This window comes from Nyctereutes procyonoides, unplaced genomic scaffold (assembly GCF_905146905.1).
Source record: "Nyctereutes procyonoides isolate TBG_1078 unplaced genomic scaffold, NYPRO_anot_genome, whole genome shotgun sequence".
NCBI lineage: Eukaryota > Metazoa > Chordata > Mammalia > Carnivora > Canidae > Nyctereutes > Nyctereutes procyonoides.
The window spans coordinates 11,070,137-11,091,632 of NW_026575142.1; the positions used below are offsets into that span (position 1 = coordinate 11,070,137).

Sequence of the window (21,496 nt, forward strand, 5' to 3'; positions counted from 1 at the left end):
TATCATAAATAAATAAAAAAAAATTAAAAAAAAAAAAAGAAAAAGTCCTATCATATGTGACCACATGATTGGACCTTGAGGTCATTATGCTAAGTGAAATAAGTCAGAGAAAAACAAATACTGTGTGATTTCACTTATATGTGGAACCCAAAACAAAACAAAAACAAAAAACTCATAGAAAAAGAGATAAGACTTGTGGTTACCTGAAGCAGAGGGTAAGGGGAGGAGGATTATGAAGAAGGTGGTCAAAAGGTACAAACTTCCAATTATAAAATAAATAAGTATTGGGGATATAACGTATAACATGATGACTATAGCCAATACTGCTGTATGATATACAGGAAAGTTATTAAGAGAGTAGCTCTTAAAAAGTTCTTATCACAGAGAGAATTTTCTCCCCCTTTTTCCCCTTCTTTAATATATATGAAAAGATAGATATTAGCTGAACTTACTGTGATATTTTCACAATATATGTAAATCAAGCCATCATGCTATATGCCTTAAACTTATACAGTGAGTTATGTCAATTATTTCTCAATGAAACTGGAAATACATAAATAAATAGTAATAACATGGGTAAGTCAAAGTTTTAGAACTTTGTAAAGACTAATAATTATAATAATGTATCTACCATTCTAGCAACTACACATATTAGTTAATTGGCACTAAAATTCTTCATTCTAATGATAACTGCTTTTGATAAAAATAAACCCTAAAGCATTACAATATCCTAGAATACTCTGATTCATTCTGAGAAATTCAAATTATGCCGGATGCAATTTCATTGTTAAGTACATTCTATTACATCTTAATTATTTGAAAACTGATAATCCATGTAAGAAGAAATGCTAAGGCTTACTATAATAACTAAAGTTACTGTAACATTTCTGGACAAAATTTCAAATACCAATTTAGTGTGATAAATATGGCATTTCTAATCAGTGAATTTGTAAAATGGTATTGGGAAAACAGTATAGCCATTTGCATAAACAAGTAAATAAATAAGCAATAAAGCCAAGTCCTTAACTCTCTCATCTCTTGCCTCACAATTTCTGAATTCATCAAAAGCAGCACATAGATCAGAAAGCAACAATGAAAAAGAATGCATTCAAAATTTTTAAATTTACTTCTGGAAAAAATAAAGTCAAAAACAAATGGCAAACTGAGGACAAATATCCACAACACCTATGAAAACAACAGGTTAATTGATCTATGATACAAAGATCACATCATGTAAATCAATAAGAAAAAGATCCAATTTGCAACAGACAAAACTAGAGATTACAAATAACCAACAAAGATATGACACTGTTTAACCTAACTTATATAATTGGAGATACAAAATCAAAGAGTAATAAGATATTATTTTTCACTTAGATTGGCAGGTGTTTCACAGGAAAACAGTTCCATGGGAATATAAAATGATACGATGTGGCTATGTGACCTTGAACAAATTTCTTAATCTCTCTGTACCCCCTTAGTTTTCTCATCTTGAAAAAAGGTGATGATATTATATCATAGGGTTGTTGTAAGGGATAAATTATTTAATATCTGTAAAGAGCTTAGAACAATGCCTCATACCCTGTAAACACTATATGTCTATATTAAATAAATACATTTTAAACATTCAGACTTTATTTTTTGGAGCAGCTTTAGGTTCACAGCAACGCTGAGGAGAAAGTACAAATATTTCTCATGTACTCCTAGCCCTCACATATGCAGAGTCACTGTCAACATCCCCCACCAGAGTGGTACATTTGTTATAATTGACAAACCCACATTGACAGACACATCATCACTCAAAGTTCATAGTTCATAGAACATGCCAGTACACTCTTCGTATTATACATCCTATGGGTCTGGACAAAAGTAAATACACTTTTTAAAAGGATAATTTCACAATATGTACTTCTAAAATTTATCAAAAGCAAGAAGCACATACTATTTGACAGAAAATTCCAACCATTAGGAATTTACCCTTCATAAATATGACATAAACATGTAAAGATATATGTTCAAGAATGTTCATTACAATGTAACTTATACACATCATAAACCATCAAAATCTCTTGATGGCTCATCTTCATATAATGAAACATTATGGAACCACTGAACATGTGTACACATCTCCTTCTGCTCTATAGCCCATAAACTGTCAAAGAAGATATATATGTTTAAAAATATATATTCCTAACAACAGTGGAAAGCAAGAAAAAATGTTCCCAGAGGGTTAGAAATTCTGAAGAACTCATGCTTAAAAAAATAATGCAGATGGCATTAGATCTACATAGAAATAAGTTTAGAAGAAACCAAAGCTCCAAATGATAGCAGAAGATTATCACAAAAAATTAGTCTAAGGAAATTCCATAGGTCACTGATACTATATAAAGTAAAGGAAGGGATATTTCCAAGTGATTAATTAGAAAAATGAATTCTGAGAAGCCAGGCAAATGGAGCTCTTTTCAATCTCCAGCTTTTGCTAAGAATAAGTGGGAAATGTTCAATAGCAGTATTTGTTCTCAGGATGATGTAGTGAGCACAGATCTGGGATCAGAGAGACAGTGAAGTGCACAAGGAACAAGTAATGCCAAGAATGAGAAACAACACACTCACAAGACAAACTGCCACCAAACTCAATTTGGAAGTATATCATGAAAAATGAGAAGAACCAGATAAGGTTATATCACTAGCATCCACAAAGAAATGTACAGCAATTCTCAAATGCAAAGAAAGATAAGCAGACAACCAAAAATTGTCAAACATATAAAGAAACTCAAGCCCATGAGAAAGACTCCAAATTCAAAAGAGAAACTATCATCCAAAAAGAGTGACTTATGCAACCAAAGATAAATTTATAAGATCTTCTGAGACTCAAGAGAATACTGTTATTTGTGAAACAAAAATAAACAGAAATCTTGGAAATTAAAAATACTCTTATTTGGATAGCAGCTTCTGCTAAGATAAGAGTAATAGGAACCAGATTTACCCTCCAACCTGATAGATCTAAAACTCCAGACAAAAACATGAAAGAATGGTTTCAAGACACTGAAGAACAGCCAACAAAGGACAGTGATCCCTGAGGGATAAGAAACATAGTGATTCCTATATTTGCCCCCCCCCCCAGTTGTCCTGAGTTTCCAGGACAGAGCACATGGAAGAGGAACTGCCAGACTCCCTAAATTGAGGAGGTAGAGGGAAGAGTCCAGGGAGACAGGCAGTTAAAGAGTTTGTAGGGTAGAATAGTAGAGGGGAAAGAGAACTCCAGAGATCTGCAGAGGATCTCCCTTGAATATTCAGCAGGATACTGATCAGTGCACAGGTATGGGGAAACTATCTGGGGTTGAGGCCAGGAAAACGCCCAAAAGGATTAGAGGGAGCAGTACTTAGAGATAATACAAGGGTAAGAATAGTGCCTATTCCCACCAGTGAGATTTTAAAATTTCATAAATCACAAAATGTTAGCGTAAAAGGGTCTTGTCTCAGAAGAGAAAGTAGTCCTAGACTGTATATTGTTCCTCTTATGTTTGAAACATTAAAAAGACCAAAAAGGATCAAACCATTTCCAAGTAGTTTAACTGCTTCCTGGAGAATAGTCAAAGGAATACAAACATTTCCAGGTCCCCAAAAGATAAAATTTGCACTATCTGGCATCAAATGAAAAGTTACTAGGCATGCAAAGAAGCAGAAAAAATAAAACCTGTAATAAGGAAAAAAAAATCAGTCTATATGTAGCAAAACAAACTTTCATGAGGTACACAAAGGATAATCTAAATAAATGGATTTACCATGTTTTAAGAGATTTACCATGTTTTAAAATGTCAATTCCCATCTAAATAATATGCAAATAAAAAGACCTTTTATTTTTATTTAACATTAACTTAGAGGTGCTGGTTACCATAATATGACAAGAAAAAGAAACAAAAAATTTTTTAAAACTGCCATTTCCTATGAATTGTATCCTTTTATCCATAGAAAACCAAAAAGGATCCTTAGAAAGATCATTAGAATAAGAAGGTTCAGGGATGACTGGGTACCCGACTCAGTCAGTTAAGTGTCTACTTTCGGCTCAGATCATGATTGATCTCCAGGTCCTGGAATTGAGCCCCTCAGCTGGCTCCCTGCTCCGGGGGGGGGGGGGAGACTGCTTCTCTCTTTTCCTTTCCCTCTACCTCTCCCCCTCCCACTACACATGGTCTCTTTCTCAAGTAAATAAATAAAACCTTAAAAAAAAAAAGAAGTAGGTTTGACAGGATTACTAGATCACACAAAAGTCAAAAATATTTCTTTATGCCAACAATTAAATTTTTCAATTAAATATTTATAATAGCTAAAAATAGAAAAAGTGAAAAAATAGTAAAATCAATAAACAGGATGGCCCTCTATGGTGAAAAACTTTATTGAAGGGCATTAAAGAAACATATGGAAGCATGACACATTTATGAAAATACTTAATTTTGCAAAGATAGTGATTCTTCCCAAAATAATGCAGACGTTTAACGTAAATCCAATCAAAATCCTATTTTTTTTGTTTTTGGTAGGATTTTAAAAGTTGATTCTAAAATTTGCATGAAAGTGCTAAAATCCAACTTCAATTCCTGAAGACAAAGAATAAGGGGATATTTGCCCTATCAGATATCAAAACTTGATATAAACTATGATAATTATGAGCATTTGATTTTGATGCAAAATAGGTCTATTAAGTCGACTTAATAGACCAATGTAATAGGATAGCCAAGAAACAATCCTATGTGCAGCAGGATAGGTAATAGAATTGGGATTATATATGAGCCAGAAAACCTCAAACCAGTCAAGGTTAATAAACAGTGCTGGGAAAATTAGTCACCCATTCTGAGAAAAGGATGAAATTAAAAAGCTACTGCATACCGTTAAAGAAAAAAAAGATATCCCAAGTACATGAAGAACTTTAATATGAGAAGCAAACCTTGTATAAGAAAATGTTGAGAAGTGGCTTTATTACCTCAAGGTTGATAAATACAGTGGATTGATGTTCAATACCCATTACACAATCCTTTTAGGGTGCGTCTCTCTCCTGCTTCTGCAAAGTTAAAACTTATATTTTCCAGACTCCTTTACAAACAGGGCCCTGGGTATTATTTAGGTTCTGTCATTCAGATCATTTGTAAAGATTTGAAAACTGAAAGTGAGGTGCAAGGTACAATTCTTTCTCGAGCGTCTTTGTTTTTGTTTTCGAAGATTTTTATTCATGAGAGACACAGAGAAAGGCAGAAACATAAGCAAGAGGGAGAAGCGGGCTCCCCTTGGAGAGCCTGATATGGGACTCCATCCCAGGACCCAGGGATCACCACCTGAGCCAAAGGCAGATGCTCAACCACAGCCACCCAGGTGCCCCTCTAGCATTTTCATAAAGGGTCTGTTTTTTCTGTGGCAGCATCAGCAGAGAACCTGATAATTTAGTCACACTAGCTTTGTGAAGTTAAGAAGCAAGGGGTGGGTATCCATTGTGCCAGTGCATATTACAGCAGGCATTGTCTGACTCTTGCTCCATGCTGCAGCATGGCAACAGCAGCCCGATCATGGCAGCTTTTTGATCACAGCAGTAATGGAATGGTTGTGCAGGCCATGGTTTCCTGATGATAGGAGATAGCATCACTGGTCACTGAGTTCTGTGTAATCATTCTTGAAAGTACAACCTAGAGTGTTTCTTCAGTATGCTAAAAAAAATTCTGCAAGCCATTAATATCTTATAGCAATAAATTCCTTGTCTAAACTCTCTAAATTCTAGTGGGATTTTTAGTTTTGCTTCTTAACATTTATCAATATAGCCATCATAAATTGTCATCAAGATACCCTGTGAGGAACACAGAAGCCAGGTGAGCAGACTTTAGTCCTTTGTAGCGCAATTCTTCATGACAATCAGTATCTGAAGAACTTGACTTTTTTCCTTAACTTTTATAAAGGTATGCTATGCAATTGAAAATTATATCTTCTCAACATATCTGATTCCAGTTTCCCATTGTCTTCCTCTACAAATTTCAATGAAAGTAAAGTGAATGTGCTTAGGAATTACAAAGTGTTCTTTGCCTGTATTACTTTGACATATGGTTTTTTAAGGTCTCCCCTAAGTTGATAAAGTAGGCAAAACTTACAAGGGGAACACTAAAATACACAGAAATATGTTACTCATCATCATACAATGCATTTAGTTTCCAGTTATGGGCTCTATGAAACTAAAATCCGCCATAACCATATTAGTCTCAAGATTGAGTCTACCTGATAGGTTAAAATACAGAAATCAGCCACAAGGGCTTAGGGGTCACCTACCATGGAAAACAAGAAGGCCTTCTTATTCTCATAAATGATGGGATGCTAAAACTGAATCCTCAATTATACATAAGGATTTGGGAGTGTCCTTTTTTTAATAAACAAGACACAAAAGCTCAAGTCATAAAGGAAAAGACTGACCAACACTTCAACTATAAAAAACTTAAGAAATTCTGTACATTAGAACAAACCATAAATGAAGTGAAAGGCCAAAGCACAAATTAGGAGCAAATATTTATAGCACTTATAACCAAGTAGGCATTACTATCTATAATACAAATAGGACTCCCATAAATTACTAAGACTATGCATACAACCCAACAGAAAACCAGGCAAAACCAACATAAGTAGTCATATCACACACACACACAAAAGAAAAAAAAATTGGCCAGTAAACATATAAATATATACTAAACCCACTGGTAATCTTGAAAATACAAATGAGAACCACATTTTAAAAATTGTCTAATAGTTCCAAATGTTGGCAAAGAGGTAAGTATAAAGTGCAAACTGACACAAATATTTATGAAAATAACTTGGAATTACTAGTAAAGTTAAATATACACATACTGGACAACCCAGCAACTGGATTCCTAAGTATATGTCCTGGGAAAATGTTGCACATTTATACCAGGACAAATGTACAGAATTGCTCATAAGCAACATTTTTTATAGCAGCAAAACTCGGGACACAACCAAAATGTCAACTGACAGGTGAACAGAAAAATCAAGTGTAACATTTGCATATGAAAGAATACTATATAATTAACCACTGCTACGTGAAATAAAATGATGAAATTCAAAAACGTAATACTGTGTGAAAGAAGCAAAACATAGAACAATGCATACAGTATGATTCCATTTATAGAAAGACCAAAAGCAAAAAAGCTAAATCATGGGAATGATTAACATAAAACTCAGGATAGTGGCAACCTCCAGTGGTAGGGTAAAGAGCTGGGATTAAGTAAAAATAGTGCCATATAGAGGTCTTCAAGATACTAGTAAATGTTCCATTTTTAGTATATGTGCTGCCCTAAGTGAGCATAAGTAAATGTTCTATTTTTAAATTTAGGTGTGGATATGGTCAACATAGCAACAATATTAAGAAAATGGAACACATTTGTATATCTTAAAAAGCAAACTTCTATGAACTTATGTATAATATATATTAAGTAAATAAAATATATAAAAAAGAATGGGATTATAGACTGCCCTCAGTTGGTAGCATTTGAGGCAATGGAGTGGTTCAAAAGTATATGGGAGTTTTTATTATTTTCTCTTTTTGTATGTTTAAAATCTCCTTAAGAATTGTTTTAATTCTAAATGAGCATTTCTTATCTCAATAGTAAAAAGCAGCCTAGATTTCCAGATTTCCACTCTTATAATGTAGAAAGCTGAAAAGAGCATTGCTGTCACTCTTAGAATGACGGACAATCTACAAATTCACCCCAATTCTTGACCAGCAGAGAGCTGAGGTTGCAGGGCCAACCAACTCAGTCTAAGAAGAGAAGATACATAAGCATTTGTTCACTTTAAAAAGAAACTACTGACAACAGTAAGAACTTAGCTAAAATTTCTAATTAATTGCTAAAAGCTGAGTGTGACCTCAGAAAAGACTATTAAAACCCTGGGGGCCAAAGACAAAAGAAGAATTCACATTCACTCTCAGGCTCCTATCCAAGGACCTCACAGGATGTTTACCAAAAAAAAATTGGAGACATGGTAGGAATCTAAGAAAGTGTCCCTTGTGGCCTCTTGAAGAGGAGAGCAGCAGTGGTTGCAGTAAAGGAACAAAATCCCCACCTGGATCCTTCTCCCCCATTTCTCACATGAACAAAAGTAGCCAAACAAAAGCATCTGTATACCCATATGCAAAAAAACTCTTACTTCATCCCACTAAAATTAATTAACTCAATATAGATCATAGAATTTAATGATATAAAAGTGAAAACAATAAAACTACTAAAAGAAAACACAGAAGAAAATCGTTAGGACTTTCATTAGGTAAAGGTTTCTTAGATATGACAACAAAAGCACAATCCATAAAAGAAAAATGTGATAAACTGGACTTTATCAAAATTTAAAATTTCAGCTTTTCTAAAGACACCACTGAGAAAATGAAAAGACAAGCCATAGACTGGGAGTAAAGCAGTATATATTATATGAACATAGGCTCTGATTAAAGATATATAGTAAACCCTGGGTAACCAGTATAAGAAAATTTTAAGGTATAAATAATAAGCCAACAGTAGACATAAAATGGCCTCGTTAAAAAAAAAAAACAATCTAAAAGAAGAGTTAAAAGAAACATTAAACAAGTAGAATAGAAAGTACCTGGCAAGATGTTATATTTTAATCCACCTACATCAATAATTACTTAAATGTAAACACCTTTAATCAATTAAAAGAATTTGTCAGGTAATGCAAGATCCAATTCTAAGCTGTTTATAAGAAAAACGTTTTAAATAAAAGGATATAAATAGGCAAGAAGTAAAATGATAAATAGGCCTTGTAAAAATTAAAGAAATATACAGTAACTATATCAAATAAATACTAAATTAAAGTTTTTTGTCTGATATTTAGTTATTTCAAAGAAACATTACCAGAAATAAGGAAGGATAGTACAAATCAATAAAGGGATCAATTTTCCAAGAAGAAATAATAGCCTTAAATATCTATATACAACTAATGAGACATCTTCAAACTGCATGAAGAAAATCTGACAGAAAGGAAGAAAAAAAAAAAACAATTTTACACTCCTCTCAGTAATGCAGAACAAGTAGACAGAAAATTTAATAAGGATATAAAAGACCTGAACAACAGCATCAACCAATTAGACTAGCTAAACGTTTATAGAATACTGTTATCCTAGAGCAAAATACATACTCTTTTCAATTGCACATGAAACCTTCACCAAGATAAACTATATTCTAGACCATAACAAAAACTTTAACAATTTTTTTAAAAATGAAATATAGGGATCCCTGGGTGGCGCAGCGGTTTGGCGCCTGCCTTTGGCCCAGGGCGCGATCCTGGAGACCCGGGATCGAATCTCACGTCGGGCTCCCGGTGCATGGAGCCTGCTTCTCCCTCTGCCTATGTCTCGCCTCTCTCTCTCATTCTGTGTGACTATCATAAATGAATAAAAATTAAAAAAAAAATGAAATATAATGTATGTTCTAGAAATATAACAGAATTAAACTAGAAATCAGTAATAGAAATGATACCTGGAAAGTCCTCAAATAGTTTCAAATAATACACTTATAAATAACCCATGGGTCAAAGAAAAATCACAAGGGAATTGAAAATATTTCAAACTGAATGGAAATAAGAGCACAATATGTCATATTTCCTTTCAAGCAATACTTAGAAAAAAATACATAGTAGTAAGAGCTTATATTAGAAAATGAACTATCAAATCAGTCTAATCTTCCATGTTAAACTGTAAAATGTAGAATAAGTAGGGGCACCTGGCTGGCTCCATTGGTAGAGCATGCAGCTCTTGATCCTGAAGTCATGAGTTTGAGCCCTATCTTAGTTGTAGGGATTACTTAAAAAACTTAAAAACAAACAAACAAACAAACAAAAAAACTGGAGAGCAAGTAGAAGAAGAAATAAGAACAAAGAAGAACTGAGAATGACAAAAGTAACAGAAAAATCAATGAAACCAAAAGCTGGATTTTTGGAAAAACAATAAAATTGACAAATCTCTAACCAGACTAAGAAAAAGATGAAAATGAAAAATATGAAGAAGGAAGGAAGGAACATCACTACAGATGCTACAGATATTAAAAGGATTATGGAGGGATGCCTGGGTGGCTCAGTGGTTGAGCGTCTGCTTTTGGCTCAGGGTGTGATTCTGGAGTCTCAGAATCAAGTCCCACATCGGGATCCCTGCATGGAGCCTGCTTCTCCCTCTGCCTATGTCTCTGCCTCTCTCTCTCTCTCTCTCAAATAAATAAATAAATAAATAAATAAATAAATAAATAAATAAATAAATAAATATCTTTTTTAAAAAAAAAAGGATTACGAAAAACCAAGAACTCTATGGCCATAAATTCAAAAACGTGGAGAAAATGGACAAATTTCCTATAAAGGCATACACCAAAGCTCACTCAAGTGGAACGAGATAACCTGAATAGCCCTAAATCTATTAAGTAACCTAAAATTTTAAGTTTAAAATCTTCCAACAAAGAAATCTCTAGGGCGAGGGACCTGCATTGGTAAATTCTACCAAACATTCAAGGAAGAATACCAAATGTAAACTCTTCTAAAAGGAAGGAATATTTCCTGACTCATTTAATGAGGCCAGCATTAACCTGATACCAAATCCAAAGGCATTACATAACTGGAGATCAATACTTTCCATAAATATAGACACAAAAATCTTTAACAAAATCTAGGAAATCATATCCTATGGGATTTATCCCAAGAAACTAAAGCTGATTCCATATTTAAAAATCAATTAATGTAACCTTTCATTTCCACATACTAATGACAAAACTATGATCATCTCAATGGGTACAGGAAAAGACTCTAATAAAATATACCATTCATTCATGATTTAAAAACACATACACAAACTCTCTACAAACCAGAAACAGAAAAGAACTTTCTCAACCTGATAAAAGGCATCTAAAAAAATCCTACTAACCATCCCTAATGGTGGACTGAATACTATCCCCCTAAGATAATGAATAAGGCAAAGATGTCCATTCTCACTACTCCTGCTCAGCACTGTACTAGAAGTCCTAGTCAGTGCTATAGGCAAAACCAAAAAACAAAGTGAAACAACACAAGCAAAAGGCATATGGATTAGAAAGAAATAAGACCATTTCTATTCACAGAACACAAAACTGTCAAAGTAAAAAAAATCCCAGAGTCTACTACAGTTTTATCAAAAATTCAATTATTGTAATTTGATAAAAATGTAAGGAAAAAAATTAGATAGAAATCCAACCCTGATTCTTAGGAACTTAAAAACAGATTAGGAAAATACTTCTATCAGTCTAGATATAATCAACCTTTTTAATATTTAAGATTCAATAAAACATATAAATTAGCTCATAAGAAACTAGTTATAATACTTTAAAACAAGAAGTTAAAATGTTTTAAAAAGTTATTTTACTTTAAAATACAGGATCTTGAAACATCTCAATGTAGAACTACATTTTATCCATCCTCATTAAATGACAATCATACACAACAGTATGAAAAATGTTATCAAATATTATGTTCATCAAAAAAGTATCAGGATGGGGGCACCTCAGTGGCTTAGTCAGTTAACCAGCTGCCTTTGACGGCTCAGGTCATGAACTCAGGAATCAAGACCTGCATCAGGCTCCCTGCTCAGCAGAGTCTGCTTTTCCCTCACACTCTTGCCACTGGTTTGTGCTCCTCTCTCAAATAAATAGAATCTTTAAAAAAAAAAAAAAGGCATCAAGATATACTAAGTGAATCTCTCAGACTGACATTTTTTATTTTTCCTGGATTTGGGCTCCTAATGAATTAATTCAATGTCTACTTGTCCAATAGTCAATTAAAAAGTAACAAGTTGGACTTCTAAAGGGTTTCGTAGAAGATATATTAAGTCCAATAATGCACATCATTCAGGTGTATTATTAGACTGTATCTATCTTGATTTAAACTTTGTCACTACTCACAATTTTAATTTAAATAAAGGACTGTGCTAGTTATTTTCATGTTAAATATTTTGACAGTAAAACATTTAACTTTTTAGACAGCAAACTAGCTCTTCAGTGATCATTTTTAGCTACTATGAATTGGCTTTGTGAAGCCAAATTTAAAAGATAAAAAGAGGCAACTGAATCACTATCATGGGATAGTCAAGGTTTCTACTTTCTAATGCACTGTTTTGATGGGGATTCACTCAACACTAGAGAAAAACAAGGCCTTCTAGAGGCTTCCATAGATATGGTAAGTCTTAAGGAAGAGTAAATAACTCTGATAAAAAGGTATCTTTTTTTTTATAAAAAGGCATCTAAAATAACTATCTAAAAAAATCTATTATCCCCCAATGTTCCTCATTTTAAAATAAGAATACAAAAAAATAATACAGCCAGTAGTAAAGATAAAAATACCACAGCTTATTTTGTTGAAATGTTTTAATATCAAAAAAAACTCAAAGAAAAAAGTCTAGATTTTATACACAAGTACAAATGGTTTCAGTTCAATTAAATGAATGTTACGATTTAAAAAAAAATCAAGTACAAAACAAGAATACAAAAATATATACCAAAAAAGAAACCAAACAAACCTGTCATAAAAATTTTGCAGAAACACAGGTAGCTTGGGATTTTTTATTTTAATAATATGTATTTAAAAACTAATTAGTTCAGGAAAGCTATAAATAGCACTATAATCCAAAGAGAGTACCCAAAGTTTATACAGGATTTAGACTAAGGATAACCTAATTTACCCATAATATGGTCTAAATCTATAATCTTAATCAAAAAAGTGTAGTGTTCACTAAAAGCCAAACAGATGCCAGACTGCCTGTGTTTGAATTCAGCTCTACCTCTATAACCAAAGGCAAGGCATTATGCTTGCTTTCTACCATCCTCTCTGTAAACTGGGGATAATATCCTTCATACTGTTTTTGTAAGGATTAAATGAGGTAAAAATGCCTGGTATTACATAAAAAGCAAATATAGAAGTACTACTATCCTGATATTTTCAAGACATGATATGATTTTCACATCTCTTTATAGCATCCTTTGTTGTATATAAAACATTAGAAAATTTGAAAGGGACAAAACCTATAATCCTTAGTGCTTATATACAAATTCCTGTTGATACCTCTGTGAAAACTAAACTCCCTTTCCCACAAGAGGAATAAAACATTATTAAAATATTCTTGTCTCAAAAAAATAAGGTCCTTGAAACTCTACCTTCATCCCAATATAAATTATAGCTGCTCTTATTAAATATTTACAAATTCAGTTAGGTTTAGATGAAGAGTGTTCTTAAATGGTAATCTGTTCTGGGATTTAATTGCCTTGCTATTATTTACATTTTCTAAGTGCATACTTCGTTTGTGTGAAGTGAATACTTGTTAAAAACATTTTTCCCCGTCTCTAGGTTCAGCATGTATCAAAGTAATCTTAAAAGTATGGAACACAAATTACTTGCCTTAGAAAAGACAGTTTATTGCATGTATAAAAGCTCAGAGTGGCTTTTGGAAATATCAAAACAAAGTAAATACACTAACCATTCAGTTCTTTTGCACTTTATTTTTATATGCATACATGTTTCAAGAAAACAGAAATTTCAAGATACAGAGTACAGCATATCAAATGAAATCATTCAGAATTATTTGAAGTAACAGTATAAAGTACATGTATAGGATACATTATATAATTTATTCTGAGGTTTCAAAAAACAGTGTTTTTGGTTTTAAAATTCTGATACCATTATTTACTATAACGTTCAAGTAACATATTTCAAGTTGTTTTTTAAAATAATAACTAAATTAAGACATATCTCTACGATGATCTGATAGATGAGCTGCCTTTACCACGATCTTCAAAATAGTGCTGTTCAATTCTTCTACAGAAAGCAAGGAGGTTGCTGTAGTTTTTCACCTTCTCAGAAAGTTCATCATTGGTCAATTGTGTGGTAAGAATGGTATACAAATGGCCAAATACTAGTGCATCTAGTTCAGTAGGCCTAAAACAAAAGTAGAAATGAGAGTAACATGAACAGCATTTAACTTGTATGGCAAAATATACATTACTTTTTAAAACAATTTATTCATTTATTTAAAAGAAAAAGTTATATAAGAAATAAATCCTACCTCAACTTGATAGAATTTATTTTGTTTTTACTTGGAGTTTCTGTTGTAAGATATGAAAAAAACCTTTTAGGGATCCCTGGGTGGCGCAGCAGTTTGGCGCCTGCCTTTGGCCCAGGGCGCGATCCTGGAGACCCGGGATCGAATCCCACATCGGGCTCCCGGTGCATGGAGCCTGCTTCTCCCTCTGCCTGTGTCTCTGCCTCTCTCTCTCTCTGTATGACTATCGTAAATAAATAAATAAAAAATTCTAAAAAATAAATAAATAAATAAATAAATTATAATTTGCTAGTTGCGCAACTTGCTTTTTAAAGTAGTACGTTGTTAAAAAAATAAAAATAAAGTAGTACATTGTTAAAATAACATTGGTGTAATTGATCATATTCATTTTACTCATTAATTTATCCACTAAAAAATACAGCAGGTCTCCAGTATACTAGGAACCATGCTAGAGATGTTAAGAACATGAAAGATATTCTAAGACATGGACACAAAACATAAATTACAACACAATTTAGTAAGTGTTTTAATAGATGCATAAACAAAATTCTATCAAAGTACAAGGCTATCACTGCGGCACTAGGACAAATGACACCTGATTACCCAATTATATATTAACAACATAATTTAATTTTAATTTTACAACTTTTAAATTAATTTAGCTTTCATTTTTTAAAAAAGATTTATTTATTTATTTATTGGGGCGGAGGGGTAAAAGGAGAGAAATGAGAGAATCTCAAGCAGACTCCCTGCTGAGCTCAGAACCCAATGGTCATGACCTGAGTTGAAATCAAGCATTGGGGATCCCTGGGTGGCACAGCGGTTTGGCGCCTGCCTTTGGCCCAGGGCCCGATCCTGGAGACCCGGGATCGAATCCCATGTCAGGCTCCTGGTGCATGGAGCCTGCTTCTCCCTCTGCCTGTGTCTCTGCCTCTCTCTCTCTCTGTGTGTGTGACTATCATAAATAAATAAAAATTTAAAAAAAATTAAAAAAAAAAAAAAAGAAATCAAGCATTGGACCCTTAGCTGACTGGGCCACCCAGGCACCCCAATAATTTGACTTTCTGAAGGAGAGATAAAGATGGCTTCAACAAAAAATTTTCTAGGGTATTTTTCCCTTCAATTATATATTAGTAACAAAAAATTGAAATTTATCTATAGATGAGGCATCACCAAACTACATTATACATTATATTAAAATAACTGCCAATAATATTAAAATATTACTAAAGGGAGAAAATATCACAATAATGAACTAATTATTGCTGTCAGTCCCATAGTGATAAAGTTTTTGAGAAAATGTGTGTTAGCTTACCTAAATGTGAAAGTATGTTCCAATAATCTGGTTTGGAAGAACAGATTTTGGAGTCCATCAAATCTGAGTTTGGATCCTAACTCTGCCACTTACGTACTAGCTATGTGGCCTTGATCACTAATGATGAATGACCTCATGCTGTTGCGTGGTTTTAAATACCTCTTCAAGCCAATAATTCCCCAATATTTATCTCCAAACCCAGTCCCTCCCTTAACATCAAGAATCATAAATTCAAATGTCTACATAACATCGCCACCCAAATGCTGAATTAGCATCTCAAACTTGCATATCTCATATTCCCAAAATAAAAGGTACCATTATCTACTCAGCTATTTGAGCCAAAAATCTCACGGTTTCGTGAGTCTTCTCTTCTCTTTCTCTTACCCTTTCATACCCATCAGCAAGTATTGCAAGACACAACCACCAAGTATGTCCTGATTACTACCATTTATCTCTCTCCATTATCATCTACTCTGAGCCACTATCATCTCTCACTATAGCCTTCCTGCTTCTATTTATTGACCACATAGTAGCCAGAGCGATTTTTTTTAAATGTCACCAGACCTACCACTCCAAGCATAAACTATTCCAATGAACATCCTTTCTATTTACATGGATATGCCAAACTTCTTATCTGTAGCAAACAAAGCCTAGCCAACCTGGCCCCTGCTTCTTTTCAATCTCATCTCTTACCACTGTCAACACACAACCAATATTGGCCTTGCCTCCTCCATTTGAACAGATCAAACTCAAGCCCACTTACGGCTTGACCCAATTATTCCTGCTATCTGGAACACTCTTCCCTTAATTTCACATTGCTGGCTCCTTCTTGTTTTTCAGAGTAAGGCTTAAATGTCACATCTGAACACCCAAACTAAAGCGGACATGCAGCCACTTACTACCGTGTGAGCCTATCGGAATTCTCCATGTAGTACTTAATACTATCAATATCTGTTGTTAATTGCCTGTCTCCCTCTCTGCTTGTTTCCTGCTGTGTTCCCAATGCTTAGAACAATGCCTGGGACAAAGTTTTTTTGTTTTTTTTTTTTTAAGATTTTATTTATTTTATTCATAGAGATGGAGAGAGAGAGAGAGAGAGAGAGAGAGAGAGAGAGAGAGAGAGAGGCAGAGACACAGGCAGAGGAAGAAGCAGGTTCCATGCAGACAGCCCGACGCGGGACTCAATCCAGGGTCTCCAGATCATGCCCTGGGCTGCAGGCGGCGCTAAACCGCTGCGCCACCTGGGCTGCCCCTGGGACAAAGAGTTCTTAATAAATGTTTTGAATGAATAAAAAGGTGATGCATTTTTCATGCCACACTTTAACTATGTCCACTTTAACTGATGATACTCTAAGCTCTTCAGAGGTAACACTGCATATCTCTCTTATATCCCTACTTCTTAGAAAAGGATCAGAGGAACTGAATCACAGTATTTGCTGAATGCAAGGGGAGAGAAAGCATCCTGCCTAAAGTATGCAGGATATTTAATTTGTCAATAGTACTTATTCTTTCAAAGCCTTCCCCTTTTTTTGGCACATTCATGAAGAATCAGTAACAAAGTCAGATGTGTAGTCAATGGTCATGTTTAAGAGGGTAGCTAACAGTGTAGTATTAAAAAAATCACAAGTGTCCTTGGACTTAACAGCATCATGAATAATATCATTAGAAATGAAGAATCAATAATAAATGGATACCTGAAAAGAATCAGGGATGTAAAAGGTGGATAAATGTAGAGGTACTTTGCAAGAAGTAATATAAACACTAACTCTTCCATATCCCTAAGCCTATTTCTTAAAAGGTGTTATCTCACCAATTTAAGATTTATTTTTTTCCCTAATTATGTAGGGTTAACTACTTTTTGCTTCTTGAAGTAGATCATTAAAAAAGTGAATTTGTTTCCTGATGCAACTTTCAGTGAAAAATTGTGTGTCCGTTATCAATAAATGAAGGCTCTGAAGGAGTTTAAGTGTATATTCAAACTAGAGTGGTCTAGACGTATCCCTGAAGTGGTCAAATGTTATTTTCTGCAAACATATACCCATATAACTCAAAAGGTGCTGAATTATATAGGTAATGAGCATATTGCAACTGATCTCTTGTTACGTAAAGACAGCAACTGTGTGGCAAGTTACTTTAGAACATCTAAGAAGGGGGATCCCTGGGTGGCGCAGCGGTTTAGCGCCTGCCTTTGGCCCAGGGCACGATCCTGGAGACCCGGGATCGAATCCCACATTGGGCTCCCGGTGCATGGAGCCTGCTTCTCCCTCTGCCTATGTCTCTGCCTCTCTCTCTCTCTGTGTGACTATCATAAAAATTAAAAAAAAAAATGTTTAGAACATCTAAGAAGGAGTAGAATACAATATACTAAATCAAATGAAACACATATACTTAACTCCCAATGTCTATTTTTTTAATCTTTACAAATTTCAGCAATTACTTATATTAATTTAGATATATATGTGACATATATAAATTACCAATTCCTGTAATTCTTTCTTTTTGAAAAGTCCACTTGTGGTAGTGGTGCTACAACTGTAGATCATTACTAAAACTCAGAGCCATAAACATAAAAGTTTTACCATATGTAAAAACCATAAGCCTGATTTTTTTAAAAAAAGCAATAAACTCAGAAAAACATTTGCAATTCATGAGACAAGAAAAAAAAACCCACACTTTGCCCAATATTTGTACTGTTTAATTGAGCCAAGATCTTAATGCACATTGTTTTAATTACCTTTCCTTCAAAAAAAAAAATTTACCTTTCCTATACCCTATAAAGGGACATTTCCACCCTTATGTTTACTAGGCAGGAGTTGCAATTTGAATGCTGATAGCAACTCTCTTCCTAAGACTTTTAACATCTTTCATTTATATTACATCAATCTTTATAGACTTTTATTAGAAAAATATCCCAGGATCATAAATATATTTTTAAGATTCTAAGAAATGTGTTGCCTTATCTTTCATTATCATTCTTTCTACATTTCCATTGGTTGGTTATTATTATTTTTTTCCCCTAGTTTTACTCAAAATAATTGACATGCATCAGTGTATAAGTTTAAGGTATACAGTATGAAAAAAAAAAAGGTATACAGTATGATGGTGTGATTTACATATATGATGATTATACCAAAAGTTCCAGCTAATATCAGTTATCTACTATTCTTTCATTTGAATATCAAAATAAAAATACTGTAAATGTGAATGTTTTCCTACTCTTTCCCACTTAAAATTGTTCTATACTCAACTTTTTGCTTTCTTTATTATGATTGCATATTTCTTTCTTCCTGATACCTTTCATAGTCAGTCTAGTTTCAAATACATTAATTTTGTCTCAATGTTCACTAATTTTTCTTAAACTGTTAACTTGCCAGGTCTTCATGCTACTAGAGATAACCTACATATACCATATCTTTATATATCGATCATTGATCTCAGGACTGTCATTCAAGTTTGTAAATCAAGCCCCTTGCCATCAACCTTTTTTAGATTTTGCCTTTGAAGTTTTGAACGATTTTCCCTTAATTTTCTCAAATGGTGATTTTTTAAATTATTATTAAAGTATAACTGACCTACAATGTTAGGTTAGCTTCAGATGTATAACTTACAGATTCAACAACTCTATACATTACTCAATGCTCAACCACAATAACCATAGTTTATACATTACAATATTATTGACTATATTCTCTATGGTGTACTTATTTATTTTATAACTAGAAGTTTGTACCTCTTAATCGCCTTTAACTATTTTGCTTATCCCTCCTGCCCACCTCCCTTCTAGTAACTGTCAGTTTGGTTTCTGTATTTCAAAGTCTGGGTTTTTTGTTTGTTTGTTTGTTCATTTGTTTTGTTTTTTAGATTCCAAATGTAAGTAAAAAATTTTTTCAAATATAAGTAAAATTATATGGTCTTTCTTTGTCTGATTTAAATTTTAGCATAATACCCCTGAGGTCCATCCACGTTGCTGCAAGTGGCAAATCTCATTCCTTATGCTTAATAATACATATAGCACATCTTATTATATATTTTATATATGTGTGTATACATAAGTGTGTATACATATATATGTATATACTTTCTATCATTCACCTATTGATAGACACTTGGCTTGCTTCTATTTCTTGGCTATTACAAATGATACTGTAAAAAACATAGGGGTGCATATATCTTTTCAAATTAGTGCTTTCATTTTCTTTGGGTAAATATCCAGTAGTGAAATTACTGGATCATATTTCTATGTTTAATTTTTTGAGGAAACTCCATACTGTTTTCCACAATGGCTGCACCAATTTACATTCTCATCAATAGTGTACAATTTCTCTACCCTCACCAACATTTTTTATTTCTTGTCTTTTTGATATGAGCCATTCTGACTGGTAAGGTGGTATCTCACTGTGGTTTTGATTTGCATTTCCCTATTGATCAGTGATGTGAAGCATCTCTTCATGTGTCTGTATGTCTTCTTTGGAAAAATATCTATTCAGGTCCTCTGCTCATCTTAAATCAGATTAGTTTGTTGAATTATAGAAGTTCTTCATAGATTTTCTCTATTAGCCTCATATCAAATATATCATTTGCAAATATCTTCTTCCATTCAGTAGGTTGTTTTTAATTTTGTTGATGGTTTCTCCTTCACTGTGAAAAACCATTTTATTTTGGGGTAGTTCCAAGTTTATTTTTGCATTTGTTTCCCTTGCCTGAGGAGACATACCAATAAATATGTTGCTAAGGTTGATGTCTAAAGCATTACTGCTTATGCTTTCTTTTAGTTTATGGTTTCATGTCTCACATTTAGGTCTTTAATCCAGTTTGAGTTTATTTTTTGTGTGTGGTATAAGAAAGTGGTCCAGTTTCGTTCTTTTAGATGTAGCTGTCCTGTTTACCCAACACCATTTATTGAAGGCTGTCCTTTTCCCCATTGTATATTTTTACCTACTTTGTCAACTGACCACATATGTGTGAGTTTATTTCTGGGCTTTCTATCCTGTTCCATTGATCTATGTGTCTGATTTGGTGCCAGGACCATACTGTTTTGATTACTATAGATTAGTAGTATATCTTGAAACCTGGGATTAAGATACCTCCAGCTTTGTTCTCCTTTCTCAAGATTGCTTTGGCTATTTGAGGTTTTTTATGATTCCATACATACTTTGGGAATATTTGTTCTAGTTCTGTGAAAAGTGTTATTGTTGTTTTGATAGGGTTTGCATTCAATCTGTAGATTACTTTGGGTGGTATGGACATTTTAACAATACTAATTCTTCAAATCCATGAGCATGCTAAATCATTCCACTTGTGACATATTAAATGTCTTTCATCAATGTCTTATAGTTTTCAGAGTATAGGTCTTTCACTTCTCTGGTTAAATTTATTCCTTGGCATTTTTATTCTTTTTGATGCAACTGTAAACAAGATTGTTTTCTTAATTTCTGTTAGTGCATAGAAATGCAGTAGATTTCTATACATTAATTTTGCATCCTGCAACTTTACTGAATTCATTTATGAGTTCTGATAGTTTTTAATGGAGTCTAGGATTTCTACATATATTATCAGGTCATCTGCAAATAATGACAGTTTTACTTCTTCCTTAACAATCTGGATAGAGGGATCCCTGGGTGGCGCAGCGGTTTGGCGCCTGCCTTTGGCCCAGGGCGCGATCCTGGAGACCCGGGATCGAATCCCACATCGGGCTTCCGGTGCATGGAGCCTGCTTCTCCCTCTGCCTGTGTCTCTGCCTCTCTCTCTCTCTGTGACTATCATAAATAAATAAAAATTAAAAAAAAAAAACATTGTTTTAAAAAAAAAAAAAAACAATCTGGATAGAGATGCCCAAGTGGCTCAGAGGTTGGGCACCTGCCTTTGGCTCAGGGTGTGATCCCAGAGTCCAGGAGTTTGAGTCCCATATTGGGCTCCTTGCATGGAGCCTGCCTCTCTGTGTCTCTCATGAATAAAAAAATAAAATCTATAAATAAATAAATACATACATACATACAATCTGGATGTCTTTTATTTCTTTGTGGTAAAAGTGGTAGAATGGATATTCTTGCCTTGTTCCTGATCTT

General features: G+C 33.7%; 1 protein-coding gene across 2 annotated transcripts in view; it reads right to left on the reverse strand.

The window, feature by feature from the left end:
- Positions 1-13,536: 13,536 nt before the first annotated feature.
- The window catches only part of MTX2 (metaxin 2), a 67,490-nt gene continuing 59,530 nt past the window's right edge, over positions 13,537-21,496 (reverse strand). The window contains exon 10 of one of the 2 annotated variants that reach the window (XM_055308448.1): positions 13,537-13,992. In XM_055308448.1, coding sequence (XP_055164423.1) covers positions 13,809-13,992 — 184 coding nt within the window. In that variant the 3' untranslated portion in view covers positions 13,537-13,808. The remainder of the gene's footprint in view (positions 13,993-21,496) is intronic. The other variant, XM_055308449.1, reaches the window with a different exon arrangement.